General features: G+C 39.5%; 2 protein-coding genes across 8 annotated transcripts in view; one reads left to right on the forward strand and one right to left on the reverse strand.

Moving 5' to 3' along the window:
- The first annotated feature begins 527 nt into the window (after positions 1-527).
- LOC307008636 (uncharacterized protein) lies at positions 528-3,245 on the forward strand. The gene is made up of 3 exons (XM_079631615.1): positions 528-650; positions 724-798; positions 935-3,245. The coding sequence occupies exons 1-3, from the start codon at positions 593-595 to the stop codon at positions 2,752-2,754; spliced, it is 1,953 nt and encodes a 650-aa protein (XP_079487741.1). The 5' UTR covers positions 528-592; the 3' UTR covers positions 2,755-3,245.
- An 8,303-nt stretch (positions 3,246-11,548) lies between these two features.
- LOC306999497 (polyunsaturated fatty acid lipoxygenase ALOX15B-like) overlaps positions 11,549-23,185 on the reverse strand; it is a 42,795-nt gene continuing 31,158 nt past the window's right edge. For 6 of the 7 annotated variants that reach the window (XM_079614208.1, XM_079614209.1, XM_079614211.1 and 3 more), the window contains 2 exons: positions 13,428-13,598; positions 11,549-12,175 (listed from right to left, as the gene is read on the reverse strand). In XM_079614208.1, coding sequence (XP_079470334.1) covers positions 11,996-12,175; positions 13,428-13,598 — 351 coding nt within the window. In that variant the 3' untranslated portion in view covers positions 11,549-11,995. The other variant, XM_079614212.1, reaches the window with a different exon arrangement.

Consider the following 23,185-nt stretch of genomic DNA (forward strand, 5'->3'; position numbering starts at 1 on the left):
ATAGGAATGATACATGCGTCGGTGTTCAAAGTCAATTGCGCTGGGTGCAAGATAGGGCCCTATGTGTTTTTAATTATTTGTCTTTTTAGTTATTCGCTTTACAGCACTTTGGTCAGCTTTATGCTGTGTGTAAATGTGCTTTATAAATTAAATTTACTTACTATTTACTATACCCCCATCGCCCCTCCAATGCAGGGGGAACCCACAAGACTGTGCTATTTTTTATGAAAGGTACGTTTATAAAAGCTACTCAAATTTCCTAATTGAACTAAGGCCTAATCCTGGCTTATTCTGTGATACCAGGGCTAAATATGTATAAGTAATATAGTTGCTGGGCCTTCTTTCAGTGTAGGTCAATGAATCGCAAAATATAAACATTGAAACTTTAGTTATATGGGATATAACATCAGCTAGTATGCTGGGTGATTAATTCATTATTGTTCTCATCAATTAGCAGATTAGCCCCAATAATCAGTTAACGAGCCATCCAGGTGGTACAAATGGTTTTCTTTTTGGCTTTAAAAGACATGTTTGGTTAGAAACTTTTTTGTAGTTGAATTGGCTTTCTTAGTAGCTCAGTTAATGTTATAGAATGGGTTTGATTAAGATTACCGTTTTGGTAGTTCTTTATCACCAGTTAGTATGGCATGGTGAGTTTAATTTTTGTTTGCTTTTAGAAGGTTGATTTGTCTGTTTTTTTTAAATGTCAAATGTGTTTCTCAGTATTCAGCTGCGCAGTCGAAGATAGATCCTTGGATTTCTCATTGAGTGATGTTGGGAGAATAGTTGGAGAAAAAGGTTTGTAGACCTGTGTTTTTAACATACTCTTGTATCAAAGTAATATGAGTTACTTTATACTAACCCATTTACATTGTTGTTTTTGCATTTAGCAAAAAAAAGAAAGAAAACTATTTCTCTTTCTCCCTCTCTCCAGAATATTCTAACTTCCAACTGCAGGGAACTTTTAGCCAGGATGATGCTGAGGGGTCAGGTTCTGTGAATGCCACCTTCAGCTTGGACTCTCCTGAGGGGTCCAGTTCTGTCAACACCACCTTCAGCCAAGACTATGCTGAGGGGTCCAGTTCTGTCAACGCCACCCTTAGCCAAGACTCTCCTGAGGGGTTGGTTAACGCCACCTTCAGCCAGGACGATGCTGAGGGGTCTGGTTCTGTCAATGCCACCTTCAGCCAGGACGATGCTGAGGGGTCTGGTTCTGCCAATGCCACCTTCAGCCAGGACGATGCTGAGGGGTCTGGTTCTGTCAATGCCACCTTCAGCCAGGACGATGCTGAGGGGTCTGGTTCTGTCAATGCCACCTTCAGCCAGGACGATGCTGAGGGGTCTGGTTCTGTCAATGCCACCTTCAGCCAGGACGATGCTGAGGGGTCTGGTTCTGCCAATGCCACCTTCAGCCAGGACGATGCTGAGGGGTCTGGTTCTGTCAATGCCACCTTCAGCCAGGACGATGCTGAGGGGTCTGGTTCTGTCAATGCCACCTTCAGCCAGGACGATGCTGAGGGGTCTGGTTCTGTCAACACAACCTTCAGCATAGACTATGCGGAGGGGTCTGGTTCTTTCAACGCCACCCTTAGCCAGGACTCTCCTGAGGGGTCGGTCAACGCCACCTTCAGCCAGGACTCACCTGAGGGGTTGGTCAACGCCACCTTCAGCCAAGACTATGCTGAGGGGTCTGGTTCTGTCAACGCCACCTTCAGCCAGGACGAAGCTGAGGGGTCTGGTTCTGTCAACGCCACCTTCAGCCAGGACGAAGCTGAGGGGTCTGGTTCTGTCAACGCCACCTTCAGCCAGGACGAAGCTGAGGGGTCTGGTTCTGTCAACGCCACCTTCAGCCAAGACTATGCTGAGGGGTCTGGTTATGTCAACACCACCTTCAGCCAGGACGATGCTGAGGGGTCTGGTTCTGTCAACGCCACCTTTAGCCAGGACTCTCCTGAGGGGTCTGATTCTGTCAACGCCACCTTCAGCCAAGACGATGCTGAGCGGTCCGGTTCTGCCAACGCCACCTTCAGCCAGGATGATTCTGAGGGGTCTGGTTCTGTCAACACCACCTTCAGCCAAGACTATGCTGAGGGGTCTGGTTCTGTCAACACCACCTTCAGCCAAGACGATGCTGAGTGGTCCGGTTCTGTCAACGCCACCTTCAGCCAAGACTATGCTGAGGGGTCTGGTTCTGTCAACGCCACCTTCAGCCAGGACGAAGCTGAGGGGTCTGGTTCTGTCAACGCCACCTTCAGCCAGGACAAAGCTGAGGGGTCTGGTTCTGTCAACGCCACCTTCAGCCAAGACTATGCTGAGGGGTCTGGTTCTGTCAACACCACCTTCAGCCAGGACGATGCTGAGGGGTCTGGTTCTGTCAACGCCACCTTTAGCCAGGACTCTCCTGAGGGGTCTGATTCTGTCAACGCCACCTTCAGCCAAGACGATGCTGAGCGGTCCGGTTCTGCCAACGCCACCTTCAGCCAGGATGATTCTGAGGGGTCTGGTTCTGTCAACACCACCTTCAGCCAAGACTATGCTGAGGGGTCTGGTTCTGTCAACACCACCTTCAGCCAAGACGATGCTGAGGGGTCTGGTTCTGTCAACGCCACCTTCAGCCAGGATGATTCTGAGGGGTCTGGTTCTGTCAACACCACCTTCAGCCAAGACGATGCTGAGTGGTCCGGTTCTGTCAACACCACCTTCAGCCAAGACTATGCTGAGGGGTCTGGTTCTGTCAACGCCACCTTCAGCTAGGATGATGCTGAGGGGTCTGGTTCTATTTTAGCCCCTTTCTAGTTAACTTGTCATGATTCAAGATTCTTTGTAACAAAATAAATGATCTCTTTTGGAATGGGTTTCATGGTTTGGTTTGTCAACTCCTCCTTTCTTTTAGATTTGCTAAGGTTTTACAGCCACTTGGATTAGTTTGTGATGGCTTCATTATCATGTGGATAACAGGAGGCCTGTCTATTGAGGTCCGGTTTTGCCCAAGAAGTGTTGAGCTGTGAAGTAGAGTAAACGTTATTGGACTATGAAAAAGTGTCTACCTTTTTTTACAGCTGAGTGAATGATTAAGGAGTCCTACTTGTGGAAGCAGTTTGAAGGAATAGTTTGCCCATCATGAAACTAGTTTACTCCCCATATTACTCTAAACCCTTTTCTTTTCATCCATGAAACAAGGCTGAAGGGTATGTTTGTGGCTGTAACTGTCAGTCACAAAAAAGCACATTAAATGATAATGATCCAGGAGTAGTCTGAGATTCATGTGACGGATTTCTGAGCCCCCCTTCAACACTGATATAGAATTACCTGTAGCTATAGTAGGAAGTTGGCTGTATGTCTGGCAGATGTGTCTTCAGTCTAGGTTTAGACTGTTTCTGGAGAAAACATTAGCAAATGTCTTTCTTTCTAACTAATCTATCTTTCTTTCTAACTAATCTATCTTTCTTTATATATTTATTAAAACGTATATTTTTTTTCTTTCAACTAATCTATATTTCTTTCTAACTAATTTTCTTTCTTTCTTTGTCTTTCTAACTAATCTTTCTTTCTTTCAAACTAATCTACATTTCTTTCTTTCTATCTATGGTAATCTTTTTTCTTTCTAACTAATCTTTTTTTATTTATTTCTTTCTAACTTTTCTTTCTTTCTTTCTTTCTTTCTTTCTTTCTTTCTTTCTTTCTTTCTTTCTTTCTTTCTAATCTTTATTTATTCCTTTTTGTCTTTCTAACTTTCTAAATAATCTCTTTCTTTCTAATCTTTCTTTATTTTGTCCTTTCTGTCTTTCTAACTTTTCTTTCTATCTTTCTAAATAATCTTTCTTTTTTTCTTTCTTTCTAACTAATCTTTCTTTATTTTTTCCTTTGTCATTCTAACTTTCTAAATAATCTTTCTTTTTTTCTTTTTAACTAATCTTTCTTTCTTTCTTCCTTCATCTCTTTCTTTCTTTCTTCATCTTGTCCTTTCTGTCTTTCTAACTTTTTTCTATCTTTCTAAATAATCTTTCTTTCTTTCTTTCTTTCTTTCTTTCTTTCTAATCTTTCTTTATTTTTTCCCTTTCTTTCTTTCTTTCTAAGTAATCTGTTTTCTTTCTTTCTAACTAATCTTACTTTATTTTTTCCTTTCTGTCTTTCTAACTTTTCTTTCTAAATAATCTTTCTTTATTTTTCCGTGCGTTTTTCGAGGCGCGGGTCCCGCTGTTGCCAAGGCACGGCGGTGACTCGTATCGTGGGGTTCGCAGACGGATCTGACAGTGGGGCTTAAGACGGGCTCAGCTTTCACCTGCCAGATCCAGTGCCTTTTCTCAGAGAGAAGCACGCTCTGCGTTTCTCCTCCCCGCGATGAGGCACTTATGCTGCCATTTTCCAGTTCCGAGGAATTGGTATCGTTAGTGTTTTGTTAAGAAAACACAGAACAAAACAATAAAGAATATATATATATATATATATATATATATATATATATATAGGAGAGAGATAGCTTGAGGCAGATGTTTATGAGATTAAGGCAGATGTTTATGAGTTTCTTTAATAAATAATTAAGTCAGCTCAAAACTGTTGAATAAAGAGGAGCTTATAAAAGGAGGTTTTATCTAGTGCTGTTGCTAAGTTAAATATTTACTGGCCAGCCAACATTATGAGAGTGAGAATATAAGGAAAACTCTATATCTCAGCCTCCTCGTCGGGGATTGCTGTTTTTTCCCTATCTCCACACTGAGGTGTGGAATAAACCGGTTTCTATTTATGTGTTTAAATCCCCAAACTTCTACTATAGTAATGTTATGGGTATTTAGTATCATGGTATGATAGAGCCTCGGGTTAAAGAGACGCTTGCAAGCTATCTCTCTCCTGAGTCGGCGTCATTATAACCCCGACGTTACCCACCAGCCATCATAAATAATAGATAAATATTATTAGGCAGCACTGGTCGGTAAAGTATATATATATATATATATATATATATATATATAAGGACATGGATGAATGTGAGGATGTCAGCGCTGACGCTATTCGAGAATTGCGTCGCGCAACAGATATACCGGGGAGGGGCGGTTTTGAGAAATCGTTTTTCCTCGGCGTCCTCTGGAGGGCGACTCTCTGAGGAGGGTCGCAGCGCTGCCAGTTCGGTTGTTTGCTGCTGGTGGTCACGGAGTGATATATATTAAGTTTTTCTGATGTAAAGAAAGATAATATAAAACATGTCTGTTCTTCTGAACTCTCCGCTTCCAAATAAACAAAGGAATAAACTATTCAGCGGCGTTCCAGAGGTTTCTTCCTCACCGATCTAATGTTCCTGAGGCTGCTGGGCGGAAGCCTACTAAAGCTCCTCGCAGCATAAAGTGCTGCAAAACAGTGAGTCGCCATTCGGGCTCATCCACAATCGAGAGGGACCTGGGTGGCGGTCGCAGTCTAGCCAGTTAGAGATATGCATGATCTGAGGACTGTTTTATCTCTAAAAAAGCTAAAAGAAAGAAAAGAAGAAGCCTGAAGCTGAGGCTGCAGGCTTCTGAGGGTGGTCCCCTCCGGGGTAGGACGGTTTTGAGAAATCGTTTCTCCTCGGCGCCCTCTGGGGTGCGACTCTCTGAGGAGGGTCGCAGCGCTGCCAGTTCGGTTTTCCTGCCGGTTCGCCTTTCAGGACACCGAGGTGTCAGTGTCCCCAAACGATCCTCCGAGGAGGGTCGTAGAGCAGTCAGTTCGGTTTCCCTGCCGGTTCGCCATTTCAGGGCGCCGAGGTGCCTGCTTTTTCCAACGATCCTCCGAGAAGGGTCGTTGGAATTAAGATAGTTAGAGGTAGGCAAGATCTGAAGACTGTCGTTATCTCTAATGAAACTTAGACAAGAAGTCCTGACGTTGAGGCTATCAGGCTTCTGAAGGTTCCTCCGGGGCAGGGACGGTTTTGAGAAATCGTTTCTCCTCGGCGACCTCTGGGGTGCGACTCTTTGAGGAGGGTTGCAGCGCTGCCAGTTCGGTTGTTGCCTGCCGGTTCGCCGCTTCAGGGCACCGAAGTGACTGTTCAACCAAATCCAGAGGCCAGTCTCCAGAGACTGGTGCCCTTACTAGAATTTCTGGCAGCGTGGAAACTACTGCCACATATTTCTCAATGGGTCCTGCACACTATAGAAGGGTTTCAGAATTCAGTTCAGTTCGCGTCCACCCATATTTCTAGGGGTCCTCCCCACAGTGGTGGACCCCGAGCAGGCTCTGGTTATGGAGCAGGAAGTACTGACACTTCTGCAAAAGGAGCTATAGAAGGGGTTCCTCCTCCCAGCAGACAGTCAGGGTTTTTCAGCCATTATTTCATTGTTCCGAAAGAGGATGAGGGGTTGCGTCCTATTCTAGATCTGTGTCAATTAAACAGCAGGTTTCAGAATCTCAAGTTAAAAGTATGCTTACGCTAATATGATTGTGTCACAGATTCAGTCCGAGGACCGGTTTGTCACAATAGACTTGAAGGACGCTTACTTATCTATCCATCCTCATCACAGGAGGTTCCTGAGGTTTGCTTTCGGGGGCGAAGCATACCAGTATCAGGTTCTTCCATTCGGGCTATGTTTATCACCCCACACCTTTACAATATGCGTGGATGCAGCTCTGGCTCCTCTGAGACTCCAGCGCATTCGCGTATTATACTATCGACGATTGGTTGATCCTAGCTCAATCTGAGCATATGGCAGTTCGGCATCGAGATATCGTCCTGTTTCATTTAAAGATGTTGGGGTTGCGACTCAACACCAAGAAGAGTGTGCTCCTCCCTGCTCAGAGGACCATTTTTCTAGGTGTGCTATAACGATTCGCCGTAAATGGGGAAAACTAGGCCAGTTTCAGACTGTTGGGTCTCATGGCAGCTGCGTCCAACGTAATTACTTTTGCAGTGGTGGCTCAGGACCAAGGGGTTTTCTCCGAGGGGAAAATCCGTTTTCACATGATCAAGGTCACGCGGCTATGCCTACGTGCCTCGGTCATGTGGAAGAACCTTGGTTCCTCGCCCAGGCCAAGTGTTGGGGGTTTCTTGTCGACGCATAATGCTTTGGCAGGACAATTTCCATTTGGCACATAATTGGCTAAAAGTGATGGCGGTATTCCGAGTATCTCTATACTTCCTGTCAGACCCGAGAGGTCACCAGAGACCACCTGATAGTCTCGTATATCAGAGCAGATATCCTGTTGAGGCAGGGGTTGAGGCCCGGGGAATGGATACTTCACCCCGAGGTGGTGGAGCTCTTTTGGGAGAACTTCGGTAAAACTCAAGTCTACCTTTCGCATCGTTTATACAACGTATTGCCCTTTGTGACTCTCCCTGACGCATCCAGCTCCGCTTGGACTGGATGTGATGTACTAGGTGTGGTTGAGGCTACACCTGTATGCATTTCCCGATATCTTTGCTCCCGGGAGTTCTGGAGAGGGCTTGCCGGGTAGGGGTTCATCTATTTTAGTAGCCCCATTCTGGCCGGCTCGAGAGTGTTTCTCAGAACTGCTGTCCCTTCTAGATGGCTCTCCCATGGAGATTCCGATCAGGAGGGACTTAGCGTCCCAATCAGGGACACAATATTTCACCCTCTTCCGGAGTTATGGATACTGTGGGCTCGGCCTCTGAGGGGGCCCAGATCATAGATTCAGGTCTCTCGACCGAGGTCGTGGAGACCATACTCCAGTCTAGAGCTCCCTCCACGAGAATACTGAATATGCATTGAAATAGACACTGTTCTGCCTGGTGCGGAGAACACTTTCTGAATCGTGTTATCTGCCCTGATGGTACAATACTTGATTTCTGCAATGAATGTTTCTTTGCTGGGTTATCTCTGAGGAGAGATCCGTATGTCATTTTCTCCGTGGTACATGAGGCTGAGGCCTGCACGTACTTGGATTTGCACCTGGTATGGTGATAGTCTTTCTTCACCCCAGGCCGGGTTGGATTCCTTGGTCCCTTCTAAATTTGCGGGTCATTTGTGCTGCAGGCCTTCTGTCCTCCACCTAATACCCCAGATCAGGAAAAACTTAATCTGTTATGCCCTGTCCGGGCTTTGGATGCTTATGTCCACAGAGCTGCCCTGTGGCGTCTTTCTTTCTTTCTTTCTTTCTTTCTTTCTTTCTTTCTTTCTATTCTTTCTTTCTAACTAATTTATTTTCTTTCTTTCTAACTAATCTTTCTTTCTTTTTTCCTTTCTGTCTTTCTAACATTTCTTTATATCTTTCTAAATAACCTTTCTTTATTTTTTCTTTCTTTCTAACAAATTTTTCTTTCTTTCTAACTAATCTTTCTTTCTTTCTTTCTTTCTAATCTTTTTCTTAATCTTTTTCTTCTTTCTTTCTTTCTTTCTTTCTTTCTTTCTTTCTTTCTTTCTTTCTTTCTTTCTAACTAATCTGTTTTCTTTCTTTCTAAATAATATTTCTAACTAATATTTCTTTCTTTCCAACTAATCTATATTTCTTTCTTTCTTTCGAACTACGGTAATCTTTTTCTTTCTTTCTTTCTTTCTTTCTTTCTTTCTTTCTTTCTTTCTTTCTTTCTTTCTTTATTCTTTCTTTCTTTCTAACTAATCTGTTTTCTTTCTTTCTAACTAATCTTTCTTTCTTACTAATCTTTTTCTTTCTACTAATCTTTTTCTTTCTTACTAATATTTTTCTTTCTTTCTTTCTTTCTTTCTTTCTTTATAATTAATATTTCTAACTAATCTGTTTTCTTTCTTTCTAACTAATCTTTCTTTCTTTCCAACTAATCTATATTCCTTTCTTTCTTTCTAACTAATCTTTCTTTCTAACTACGGTAATCTTTTTTCTTTCTTTCTTTCTTTCTTTCTCTTACTAATCTTACTTTCTTTCCAACTAATCTATATTTCTTTCTTTCTTTCTTTCTAACTAATCTATCTTTCTTTTTAACTAATCTATCTGTCTGTCTTTCTTTCTAACTAATCTTTCTATCTTCCTTTCTTTCTTACTAATCTATATTTCTTTCTTTCTAACTAATCTATCTTTCTTTTTAACTAATCTATCTGTCTTTCTTTCTAACTAATCTTTCTATCTTCCTTTCTTTCTTACTAATCTTTCATTCTTTCTTTTCTTCTTTCTTTCTTTCTAACTAATCTTTTTTCTTTCTTTCTTTGTAATCTTTTTTCTTTCTTTCTTTCTAACTAATCTTTCTTTATTTTTCCTTTCTGTCTTTCCAACTTTTCTATCTTTCTAAATAATCTTTCTTTTTTTCTTTCTTTCTTTCTAAATAATCTTTCTTTTTTTATTTCTTTCTAACTAATCAATCTTTCTTTTTAACTAATCTATCTGTCTTTCTTTCTAACTAATCTATCTTTCTTTTTAACTAATATATATCTTTCTTTATTTCTAACTAATCTTTCTTTCTTTCAAACTAATCTATCTATCTATCTTCCTTTCTTTCTTACTAATCGTTCTTTCTTTTCTTCTTTCTTTTTCTTTCTTTCTTTCTTTCTTTCTTTCTTTCTTTCTTTCTTTCTTTCTTTCTTTCTAATCTTTTTTCTTTCTTTCTTTGTAATCTTTTTTCTTTCTTTCTAACTAATCTTTCTTTATTTTTTCCTTTCTGTCTTTCTAACTTTTCTATCTTTCTAAATAACCTTTCTTTTTTTTATTTCTTTCTAAATAATTTTTTTTTGTCTTTCTTTCTAACTAATCTTTCTTTCTAACTATGGTAATCCTTTTTCTTTCTTTCTTTCTTTCTTTCTTTCTTTCTTTCTAATCTGTTTTCTTTCTTTCTAACTAATCTTTCTTTCTAACTAATCTTTTTTCTTTCTTTCTTTCTTTCTTTCTTTCTTTCTTTCTTTCTAATCTGTTTTCTTTCTTCTAACTAATCTTTCTTTCTTACTAATCTTTTTTCTTTCTTTCTTTCTTTCTTTCTTTCTTTCTTTCTTTCTTTCTTTCTAATTAATATTTCTAACTAATATTTATTTATTTCCAACTAATCTTCACAAATCTAAGGTAGAACATTCAAACAATTGACATTAGGTACTTAACAAAATAAATATCTTTATTGGAAAACTAATTTCTTAGTTTCTGCATGTGCTAATGGGGGTCAAGTCTTGAAACAGGTTTGTGTTGACTTTGATATCTTCATGAAATGTATGAAAAACAGTAGCCTAAATACATTATTAAATACTGTAATTATATTCCATTAGTCCTTTAATACATTTTCTACAATAATAATATAATACAATTCAATATGTATATCCCACATGGTGCAGTTACTATTAATAGGCTAACGTTACAGTAAATCCATGGTAAATGATGGGAATGTGTAGACGGAAAATCTTCTGACTGTATTGTTGCGCACAGTGTTTCTCCTGTTCGTCAGCGCCGCTTCATCTGCCTTTAAACTGGTTTAAATCACTGAGACATTTGTGTTCTTCGCTGAATTCAAGCGCTTCTCACTGGATCTCGTGACCGAGACCGATCAGAGTAAACGCATCTGCTCTAGTGAACTCGCGCTGCGCTGCCGTTTGGACTTTGAGCCGAGCGGATATATGGTCCGTGTGGCACGCGGTTCAAATTAGTTTTTTCGTTCCGCTTTTGGCGCATTTAACATTATGCCGCCAGCGCATTTCCGGGGGGGAAATGCAATGGTAGAACCAATGAATGAACGAGCATATGAATTTAAGACGTGGCTAAATGTAATTTATGACCTTGTACGGAAAAATTCGGATGTTTTTATGACTTTTTATGGCCTAAAATACTTATTATTAAATTTATGACATTTTATGACTTTTTATGACTCCGCGGAAACCCTGTAAATAATCTCTTTTTTTCTTTCTTTCTAAATAATCTTTCTTTTTTTTCTTTCTTTCTTTCTTTCTTTCTAACTATTTTTTCTTTCTTTCTTTCTTTCTTTCTTTCTTTCTTTCTTTCTTTCTTTAGCCTTCAAACTTTCTGGCTAGGCTTTTTTAAGCCAAATTAAAGTTTGCCAACAAACTTTTTTATCTAGTTTATTTTGTTTCTTCAGGAGCTGAAGGCCCCCTTGTAGGGAAGATGGCTGTCCTCATCCCTTTTGGTGGTGGTGTTTTCTTCACAGAGTGTTTTGTCGTTGGCACCTGCCTCTCCCTCACTTGCACTCATGTGCGTGAGTGTGAGTGTTTCTGTGGAGTGTAATTGGGTGAGTGGTGTGGTTTTAGGATACTCACTGCTCAGCTAGTCGCCCTACTGGTAAGCCTCAGCCTGAAAGTGTCTTTTTTTTCTTTTCTTTATTTCCATTTTTGGCCTGGTGCACACAGCAGTTGTGTAAACTTTTTCCCCGAGTCAACAGTTTTATACATTTTATATAGTATTGTTGTGAAAATAAAAGTGTTTTGTATTCATATCCACATAAGGAACCTGTGTGCCTTTCCCTGTTCACCGAAACGGGGTGGCGTAGTCTGCTCTTTATCTTGCTCCATTTTGTACATTAGTGTAATTTTGTGCCCTTGCAGTGAATGTGCATTACAAGTCCACCAGAGCCAAATGAAGAGAGACTGAGAGAGGAAAGACTTTGGACGCAGGATTCCAGTGGAGGGCAGGGGCAAGAAGAGGAGGCATGAAAACAATGAACAGAGGAGCCGTGATTTATCAATTTGCAACAAGAATAACCTTTATTTTGAAATAGTGATGAACATGAAAAATCATGAAAGAATGGTAGAAATCTGAAAACTTGTTTTCATAACAAGAGTTCAAAAGATAGCATCCATTCAATTATTGTATAAAAAAAGTCTGAAAATGTTTTAAATATAAATACCCTGCCACGTGCAATGCCTAATATTGCAGGATTGTACTGATTAATGTCACTAGATGGCACCACAGCTGTAAAAACATATCTCAGAACCCACAAGTAAAAAAAAAAATGCACCACACATTAAGCAGTGCCTTTCACATTATTTATCTTATTTTCCCTAAAAGGCAACATCCTTGACTCACTTTGATTTATTTTTACTTTGGTCTTAATTTTTTTGTTTGACAAAGCTATTAATAGAAAGACAAATGTATTAAGAAGGACTACTGTATCCTTTCAAATGGCTACACTGTTGTCCACATTTTTGGGGTTCAGGTAGGTGTAGGGAAGCTCCAACTTCTTGTTCCGCTTCTCGATGAAATGTGACAACTTCTTCAGATCCTTTTGAAAATCTTCAGTGAGCTTGCAGGGCACCTCCTCATCATACAGATTTTCTGGGAAATGTCCCAGAGGGTACTACGGACAGGGTATCAAGATTGTAATCGTAAATAACATGTTGATAAGAAACATGTTTATGACCATGAATTTCGGGTCAAAAATGGCCCGAAGCGTTTAAATAATTATTTTTTTTTAAACGTAGCTTCATCGGAATGGTCCGAAACTTGGTGACTTTATTGGTACTTGGTATATGAACACCCAAACAAAATTGGGACAGGATTTGATAAGTCTAAGTGGTCATAAAAAAATAGTCACACTCAGGACCTTCGGGTCAAAAATGACCCCCTTAGGAAATGAATGGGAAATTGGCAAAAATATGAAAATACAGAGGGTTTTTTTGTGCATACAATCTACAAATCAGCCAGGATGCAGAAGAAAAGGACTCAACAGTGAAGGGGTGAATCTCTAAAACATCAAGAGTGCAAAACAGACAAAAACACACACACACACACACACTTATACACACAAAAACACACGCACACACAAATGAACACGTGTCATTCCAAAAGCTAATTTTGGGAAATGTGTGAAATAAAAACAATTATTAACCAACCAAACAAAAAACTTTACAAAAATAGTCTTTGAGAATCTCTTATTATATATTAAAATCCACAACCTGAAAAAAATAGGGAAATATGTGCAAAAACAACTAGAATTCACAAGCCTTTCTTAAAATATGATATTGCACAATAATTATGCTCACTACATCCACCAGATGGCACCAATCTGACTTCAAGCCTAGTCTCTACTTTAACCTGAAATACAGCATTAATAAAAAATTAAAAAAAATCTATAATATTCAATGGGGAAAAAATGGATCATAATTATTGCATACATATGAATTATTATCATCAAATTCTCTCTAAACACCAAAGAAAAAAAGAAAAAATATTATTGAACAAAAATACATTTCATTGATTTTGCTGAAGAAAAAAAATCTGAATCCCGCCCTCCGGGTCATTTTTGACCCGAAAGTCCTGAGTGTGAGTCATAAATTAAATACCCTAGAGAGTTAACACACTTCGTATGACAGCACACTAAAAGCTCTGTAAAAGCCCACAGCAACACTATGCATACAGTTTGCTAAATCTCCTTTGTAATGTAACAGTCAGGTAATGCAAACTAGAGGAATGAAAGCAGTGTAAGCAAGCCACTGTCAGCCAGAGTAATATGATGGCATACGCAAGAACACCATTCAGGTTTTTCACTTTTTCCCAGCAAAATTAAATTGCAGTCTTTTAACGTGTGCCCTGATGGTGTAAAAACTCACATGGTCTGCAGCGTCCTTGCTCAGTAGTGCCAGGACAGCCATCCCATTCACCGTCGTGCTCACATCAGGTAGGGTCTCCAGGATCATGTTCTCAGTGGTCTGGCCTTTCTCCATGGGAGGGGGCTTTCTGAGGGCAGTGGGGTAGTTAGGCATCCAGCCGCCAAACTCATACTGGGGGGAAAGAATTGGTGAAAAATGTGATATATAAGCCAAATATTCATAAAGAATAACATGAGCACATAATTAACATTACTTAGGCCATGGGAAGTGGATATGGACAGGTTTTCTTGTCGTCATGGGCTACTTACCCTAGGGCAGTGGTTCTCACTTTTTTTAGTCATGCCCCCCTTAAACACTTGGGTGATGAACCCCTTAAACACTTGAAGTCAACAGTCTTAAGAAGAACGATTCAGTGGAATTTCCGTCTTCAGTGGCGTTTGGTGCTGCTTTATCAAGGCAAGAGCGCCAACCACTATTCACGCACTTGAAAGCCGTTGTAACGGCTGTTTTTCTGCTGATCTCCTGCGCCCTCTGCAGTGTCCGTGCACCCTCACACTTAGAGAACCACTGCCCTATGGGTAATGTTAATAACAGAAAACAGTGTAAAGCTGAGTCTGCAAATATGGGTTTGTAAAAGGATGTTGAGCTCAATACCCCTTCATGCTGCTGAAGCTTGATTGGCTGGGATTGTTTATGGCTCGGCCCAAACCACTATGTTTGTTTCCCGTTCACAGAACGGTTTTCTCAACAGAGGGTTTTTGAGCTCGAACACTGGATGTCACTGTAGGTTGACGTACGCGATGAAACAAGATCTAAGTGCAGCAGTCTTTAACTTTAATTTCAAGAACAAACTCGAATCTTCACAAAACAGAATGTCATGAACGGGAACAAGCTCAGGAACAGAACAACCAACTAAACAAGACTTTATAACTGACAACTGGATAGGACTAAACAGGGCTTAAAGCAGCACTAGGTTACTTTTAACTTTTAAGCTCTCGGGGTCCCTCTAGAGTTGGGAAACAGTATTGTCCTCTACTACTGTCGTAAACCCTGTCCTACATGCACGTGCATTTGTTGACAACCATGACAGCCCTGAACACTGTAGGAGGAGTTCACATGCAGGTGTTCTGCTTGCGTCGCGTGTGAAATGTCTTCATCCAGGTACAGTGGCATATATTTCAGCATGTCATGATATGAATATAATTTCATGGGTTTTATTTTTTTTCAAACGACAAATGATTGCGATGCTCACGTTTACAAGCCAGCGTCATTATAGTAGCCTAGTCTATTGGTTACCGTTTTACTGAATCTATATGATACTTCAATGCAATGTGTGGAGTGGTAGATAATAACCATATATCGTCAATATTATAATATCAAGAAGCTACTATAGATGAATCTGCAAATTTTACAAATCGATTTGCATTATACTAGCTTGAGGCAAGACAAATAAACAAATATCACAGACATGTTAGGTATCCTAAAATATGATTTTGTACATCTTATATATTGACTTGCAAGAATGTATCCCCTACCAAACTTGTACACGCCCTTTAGACATAGGCTTTCATTTGATATTTGAAAGTCCGCATCGGTCGGGCATAGGGTTGCCTTTGATTTGTGAAAAACCGGGACACTCAGATTATTAGTATTTTTTGGGGTCTGAGTCTGAGTTGTAGGTTGTAAATAGTATTTTCTTTGACACTGGTGGCTCATCCGATTTTGTTGTGTTATCCTCCTCGTCCGTCTCTCCCCCCATTTCACACAATAGATGTAAATAGACAGTTTTTAAAAAAGCTAGCTAGCAACTAAACTCACACTGTATCATCTTGGATGTGTGTTGATGCGCACGCGCGACCGACCGACCGACAGCACAGGCAGTTGCTAGGCAATAAGTTGAGCTTGCAATCAAATAAAAGTAAACACCTGGCATTGGCCAATCCACTGTTTTACCCGTTTTTACCATGGTTTTTACCCGCTTACGGACACAGGATTGGATGTACTGTACACAACTATGAAGAAAACACAGTAACAGTAGACGGAAATGGTTTAATTTGAAACCAGGAAATTCTACTTTAGAAGTACATTTTCACAAAAAAACAGGACAATTCGTGTCCCGGGAAATAATATAAATTTTCCGGGACTGTCGCTCAAAAAAGAGAACAATCCCTGGAGAACCGGGACGGGTGGCATCGGGCACCCAGTGTTGATCCTCGTTCTGCCTTTAATGCGATCACTTTCTCGTTTCCTCTTTTTGCTTTCCTCCGACAAAACCTTTGCTTTCTTGCTTTTCTGTGCTGCTTCGTCCACGACTACAACATTTGGCAAACAAACGCAAGTTTGGCTTGCACGTCCGATTTTAAGGAAGTGGGGGTGGTGGTGGAAGTGACGTATATGCCGTAAAGCAGTCGAATTTTGTAGTTCTCTTTGTTCGCCGGTTACTACCCGAAACCCGAAGTTTAAAAGTACGATTAAAAACGCTACAGACCCCGTCAGGCTATGGCAGACGTGTCATTCAACCTATTGTAAGTCGATGTACCATCACAAGAGACTTGGAAATATATTATTAAGGTTGAAAAGTAACCTAGTGCTCCTTTAACCCCCTGGGGTCGGCAATCACGCCGGCGTGATCTGCTCGCTTTTTTTCTTATCAGTGCAAAAGAGATTCAAAATACTTTGTTGGTTCTGATCTTACATTTAAGTGTTTTACATCATTCGATCCAGTTAAGTTTCTATTTTTTTTATGTATACTCACAATAAAAACAAAGTGTTGTGTCTTTCGCCAAATAAAGAAAAATAAACATGATGCGAGTTCTGCCTTCTCTCTGTCAGGGAAGTCCATTCTGAAACGCGTCCGAAAATGAACTGTAACTCAGCGAATACTTGTCACTCATGAACGAGACATTTGTCTTTATGAAGCTAGAATTCTCTTCTTTTAAATGAAGTAATTTATATTAAAAAACACATATTCTTAGTTTATGTAATCCGTTTGAAACCAAGGAGAGGCGCAGTTTTTCGTTCTCTCTTCATTATTTTTAATGAGCTGATGCCGCCACGCCCCCCGGCGCTATTCACATGCTAATAGTTGAGGTGATCTATACGCATCGCACACACCCTCCGATCAATGCCATGATGAAAACACGCAGTTTCTCGTCAGATTCACGGATAGTTCATCGCGTTTTGAGGATGGCACGCTTCTCTGATAAAGTCGTCCTTCAGATGATTATGGACAGCGAGGAAGAAATCACCTTTTCCTCAGAGAAACGGTTGCATCTCAGACGGAGAACGGCTGCATTTTCAAGAGCGAATTGATCCCGCCGAGGACACAAGTTCGAGTAAGTTGTTTAGTGTTTATATAATTCTTTTCTGATTATATAGAACTCATGTGAATTTTCAGACTATATTTTGCTTAGTTTTGGTTAGCTTTTGACATCTTACAGGAAAGATTGCCTTACAATATCCCTAACATTCGTATATGGTCGTGTTTCAATGTGATATTACTCTCTACACATATTTGTATTATATTTCAATCCGTTTTGATTAGCTTATGACACTGATTATCATGCTAAAAATACTGACTTTTGCGAATATCTGCTTAGGTGTAAATATGATTTCGTGCAAATATATTTCAGCCTCCGGTAAAATGTGATACTGTCTAAATACTAGACATTATATTTTTATATATAAATGTTCGGTTTTGGTTAGCCTATGACACACGCTAAAATATTGCCACAGATGATTGTGAATGCAGGTGTAAATGTTTGAAATGCTGTAAATGCGTGCGCAGATAATGGCCATCAACAGCTCGCGATCTATGGCCCATAAATGGATATTTCTCCGTCCTATGGCCCATCAACAGATATATAGACTACATGCATTGTGCGTCCATACCCATTAATCGCCCATCTTTGGATAATGTATGCTAACACAGTTGTTTTTATTTTTTTAGGAATGTGTTTGCATCACACTCTCCTTCTCCAGCAGAGGGACACGCAGGTGTCGTTCAGTTCTCAATCGAGAATGATGGTAAGTGCACAGACGTAATATTTTACTGATGAAATGTAATTGTGTTTACAATATACATAATATACTCGTCATAATATACAAGTAGGGCCTACCTATTCTTGTGTGAAATTACAAAATCGGTTGTCTTTTTCTTAATCCATGGCCATTAGTGATTGATAGCGATAATAATACAGTTTCTTTGATTGTGTTATCAACAGATGTGACAATGAACATGTCCAAGCACCGGTCCCGAAGAGAGCCATGGCAAACAAGCAACAGGTCCAAGTCCACCCTGTCATGGAAAACCGAGCCTGATGTTGACATGGTTGCACAGACTGCGTGATTCCTGCCCGCACGGGAAACTGGACCGCAAGTGACCTCTGTTTACTCACATTCGCCCATGAGTCTGTTTGTAACAGTATACACTACCTTTCTTTCTTTTTTTAAAGGATGTGTTAAGTTATATTGTTCGGAAAGATTTCTATTTTGAATAAATGCTTTTCTTTTTAATCAGTGAATCCTGAAAAAAATATCACAGGTTATAAAAAAATTTTTCCTACTATGGAAGTCAATGGGTACAGACTACTGTTTGGTTTCTGCCATTCTTCAAAATATCTTTCTTTGTGTTCAGCAGAAAAAATAAATTAATACAGGTTTGAAACAACTTGAGGGTGAGTAAATGATGACAGACTTTTAATTTTAAAGTGAACTATCCCTTTAAGTTATATTGTTAGGAAAGATTTCTATTTTGAATAAATGCTTTTCTTTTTAATCAGTGAATCCTGAAAAAAATATCACAGGTTATAAAAAAATATTAAGCAGCACAACGGTTTCCAACATTGATAATACCTGATTATCAAATCATGATATTAGAATGATTTCTGAAGGATCATGTGACACGGAAGACTGGAGTAAGGATGCTGAAAATTCAGCTTTGATCAAAGAAATAAATTATATTTTAAAGTATATTAAAATAGAAAATCATTATTTTAAATTGTAATAATATTTCACAATATTACTGTTGTTTCTGTATTTTTTATCAAATAAATGCAGCCATCTTCCAAAAATATTAAAAATATTAAAAATGGTAATGTGTCCAAACGTTTGACTGGTACTATATGTTTATATATGTACGGTAGCACTGTGGTCTTGTGAGGCACAACATTTAGTTCCTCCACATAGAGGAATTACAATAAAAACAGATTGAAAAACAAAACCTTTGAATGTCTTCTCATTCTCAGATTCTCCTCTCTGCCTCACAGCACCGTGATGGGGCATTAGCCATGGATGGGGGAGTGTCTATTGTTTCCCCTCATTCATACTCATGGCCATCAACACCCCTTCGCATAAAGCAGTACTGGCACAAAAACTGACTTGCAAAGTTTAAATCATTATATTGTTGTTTTGTGAAAGAGTGATCAGAATGATTTTCACATCATTTTGTAGTAAACATTCTAGCCTACAAGAATGGTAACTCAAAAGTCTTGTGCCAAACTATTCAGTATGAGTTATATGGGCTCATTGCAGAGACAATTTTTTTCCCAAAACTTACTAACCACGCATAATATTTTTTTTCTATAAAATGCAAACATGTAACTTCCATTTTGCTCACATATTATTGTAGCAGAGTTTGTGCTGAATACAGCATTATTATGTGTTGGCCAAAGGTATGTTGTAAGTAGCTGAGATAAGCACAAATGTCAGGGCATGTCAAAACCTCTCAAGAGCCCCCAAAACCCCTCAGACCCCAGAGGGTTAAGAACACCACAAACCACTGGTGGTGGTTGAGAAGAGATTCCCTGATTTGATTGTAAAGCGCTTTGGGTGTACAGTAGTACATATGAAGAAGAAGAAGTAGTAGTTTTATTTATATAGCACCTTTCCGTAGCTCAAGGTTGCTTTACATTGTACATTACAATACATTTACACACCGCACACACATTACAATCACATAAGGATACATATTGTCACATTACCCAAAATACATGTTAAATAGATATGTTTTTAGCCGAGTCTTGAACGTAGCCACAGATGAGATATTACGAAGTGAAAGGGGTAGTGAATTACATAATTTAGTAATAATTCTTACTAGGTCAAGAAAATATGATCATATAACACCAATTTTATCATCTCTACACTGGTTACCTATTAAGTTCCGTATCAATTACAAAGTATTGCTACTGACCTATAAAGCCCTAAATGGTTTAGCTCCTGTGTATTTAAGAGATCTTCTATCGCCATATAATCCATCGCGCTCTTTAAGATCGCTAAATTCGAGGCTTCTGGTCATACCGAGGATAACTAAGTCCACTAAAGGAGGGAGGGCGTTTTCACATCTAGCTCCTAAACTCTGGAATAGCCTTCCTGATATTGTCCGAGGCTCAGACTCGCTCTCCCAGTTTAAAACTAGATTAAAGACGCATCTCTTTAGCCAAGCATTCACATGATGCATCTCATACCTTTTATACTACAGTTAAATCAGATCAAATGCATTCATATTATGAACAGCAGCTACGCTAATTATTTCCCATCTGCCTTCTTTTGTTGTTATCTCGGGACGCCTGTCCCTATAACTCAAATAGCGTTCATCAGCTCCAGTTATGTATCCAGCCCCTCATGGAGACTTCAGATGCCCCAAAGAGACGACTCGACGCCTGTGACGAGACAACCCAACGCCGGCGATATGTTAGGCCCTAAATTTATGATTAACTAACTGTATTTTTGTATGTACATTTCTGAAATGCTTTGAAACAATATGTATTGTGAAAAGCGCTATACAAATAAATTTGAATTGAATTGAATTGAATTAATAATTCCATAATCAAAACGCATGCGAGGAAACGCAAACAACGGACTCTTACGATGATCATATCTCTGAAAGACAACAGCGCTGTGTTGAACAGACGACAGAGATTAATGTGTTTCCCATAAGTAGATCGTAGAACCATTGCCACCAATGATCTCTACAGTCAACTTGGCTCACGATGCTTTTGCGAAACGCAGCCCAGATCTGAATTAGCCTTTCGTGACATTTTAATTCTTATGGAGCTTATAATATGACAAAATGATTTGAATTTGAATTATTGACAAGTGTAATCTAACAAAATTTAGTATTATGTGGAATTTGAAATGGTTCTGAATTTGATTTCTTTAAACGAGTATTGAATATTGTTTTTATGGCCGAATTTTATAGACATGTATTTTCAAACAGCTGTTTTTTTTTGTTCTGAATTTTTCTTAAATACAGATTCAAGTTTTCAAGATGAAGAAATTCTGAGATTCAAATTTCTAGAAGTTTTCTAAAGTTCAAAACGCGGAAAATAAAGATCGTACAGGAAGTAGGTCACAGGTCATCCTGAGGGAAGAGTAGAGGATCTCAGAAAAGTCAAACGGAGCATTTTGGACAGTTACAGAGCTGCACTGCAGTATTTTGTGGTTGTTCAAGAGAATCCATGTATCATTCATTCAGTCGTTTTTTTTATTTAATTTTAAGAGTAGAAATATGAGAAAACAGCTTGAAAATTTGATTCTAATATTGTAATAATAGTCCTCCTAGGGGATGGATAGGCAGGGATGGCCTATAGGAGCTGGTGGTAAGATACATTTGAATGTCATCAGCATAGCAATGAAATTGAAGTCCATGTCTGCGTATGATGTAACCAAGTGGATATATATAGATAATGAACAATAGTGGGCCGAGAACTGAACCTTGAGGAACACCCTGTGTAAGCGGAGCATTGGCAGATCTATGGGGATTGGAATTTGCAATAGAAGACTTGAGTCTGATGGGAAACCATCTAGCCAAAATGGACAAAGGTAATGTTTATCATTCAATGGAATGCTAGAAGTTTAATAGGAAATGTACAGGAGTTCAAATGTTTTATTAATGAATTAGAGACAAAACCAGATACTATTTGCATTCAAGAAACTTGGCTGAAAACATCATTAGACTTCTTAATAGCAGGCTATGATAATATTAGAAGATATGGTGGTTATTGAGGTGGGTGTGTTACAAACAGAATATACAGTACAAGATAATTGCAAAAGGTAAAGAACTAGAATGTATCGTAATAGAAGTATGGACAAATTAAGGTAATATTAAAATAGCTAATTCTTATAATCCATGTAAGAAACTATAATTGAAAATTTAGGAACTTCATGAGGAACTGTCAAAAACACTTAGAGGGTAAAGTTATTTGTTGTGGAGATTTTAATGGTCATAATACATTATGGGATAAATATAATGATATGATAAGAAGTTATACAATAATTAATGGATTTGAAAAACCTAGTATGTATCAATAATAGGGATGGTACAAGAATAAATGTTATAAATGGGAAGGAGACAACAGTTGATATTACAGTAGTATCTGAATCAATAGCAGGGGTGTGTTGGTGGGAAGTTCAAAAACAAAACACGATTGGGAGTGACCATTATCCAAGTTTTATAGAAATAGGCACACGGGCAGAAACAAACTAAATGAATGGATCAGGAGGATGGATATTAAAGTAGTCTGGGTGAAATTCAGGGAAACAAGAGATGGAAGAATGAGATAAATGAATGGTAATAAGGAAATAGATTAATTAAATCGATTCATTACTGGAGTTATAATATAATCTGCAGGTCAGTCAATTCCTAGGCGTAAAGGAAATTGCAAAAAGAAGCTTGTGGACTGACGAATGTGGGAGAGCAGTAAAGAGCGCAACCAAGCATTTAAAAGACTTCCCACCACAGGGAAGCACAATCAGTCCCTTATTATTCTCTATTATGTTTAATGATGTGTTTTTAATGAGTGTAAAAGGGATAGGTTTTTTTTTCTATTTGCAGATGACAGAGCAATTTGGAAACGGGGAAGGAATGTAGAATTTATTTTAAGGAAAATACAACAAACTATCTCAGAAGTGGAAAAAAGGTCATATCAATGGGGATTTAGGTTTTCTGTTGATAAAACGTACTCGGTTACTAACGTAACCTCGGTTCTCTCTAGGAGAGGGAACGAGTACTGCGTCGAAAGACGCTACGGGAAAGATATTTCTTTTTCGAGATTGAAGCCTAAAAATTAATCCTTAATTTTGTAATAATATGTAAAACGCTTTTCTGTAGCATACAACCTTAGGCGGAGCGAATCACGCGCCCATTGGCTGCTCCGCCAGAAAAGCACAGCCTATGCGAGGCCAGTGACGCTGACCAATGAGGACGCTCCGCGCCCTCTGCGTCACCTCCCGCCGAAACGGGCGTGGTCTAGGCCTATAAATACGAGCATAGCTGTCTCCCACTCTGATTTTCGTCACTGAAGCGACGCAGCGTGGGCACGCACAGCCTGAGACGCAGTACTCGTTCCCTCTCCTAGAGTGAACCGAGGTTACGTTAGTAACCGAGTACGTTCTCTTACGTAGAGTTCTCTCCTACTGCGTCGAAAGACGCTACGGGAACCCCTGTAACACGCCGTGCGTGCTCTTGGACCGACACAGACACCCAAGGGCGCGCGCGCCCTGGCATACAAGCGCCTACACCAAGAATGTATAGGGAGAGCGGCTAGAATTAGCATCATCCCTTTATAATAGTGCCCCTAAGGGCATAACAACATATATATATATATAAATATTAGATATATATGAGGGGTCATAGCATGCTCATGGGACACATTGTCAATGAGTGATGCTTAAAACATTGGAGTGACCTGGGCCGCAGCGCGGGGCAGAAACACCATACATAGTCTTCTAGACCGAGAGCAGTTTAGCCTGCAACGCAG

Source organism: Phoxinus phoxinus, assembly GCF_949152265.1.
Source record: "Phoxinus phoxinus genome assembly, chromosome: 1".
NCBI lineage: Eukaryota > Metazoa > Chordata > Actinopteri > Cypriniformes > Leuciscidae > Phoxinus > Phoxinus phoxinus.

Coding starts and splice junctions, on each gene's coding strand:
- LOC307008636 (XM_079631615.1), top strand. CDS start 593: ATGGGTTTGATTAAGATTACCGTTTTGGTAGTTCTTTATCACCAGTTA. Junction 651..723: donor TCACCAGTTAGTATGGCATG/GTGAGTTTAATT, acceptor TGTGTTTCTCAG/TATTCAGCTGCGCAGTCGAA. Junction 799..934: donor GAGAATAGTTGGAGAAAAAG/GTTTGTAGACCT, acceptor CCCTCTCTCCAG/AATATTCTAACTTCCAACTG.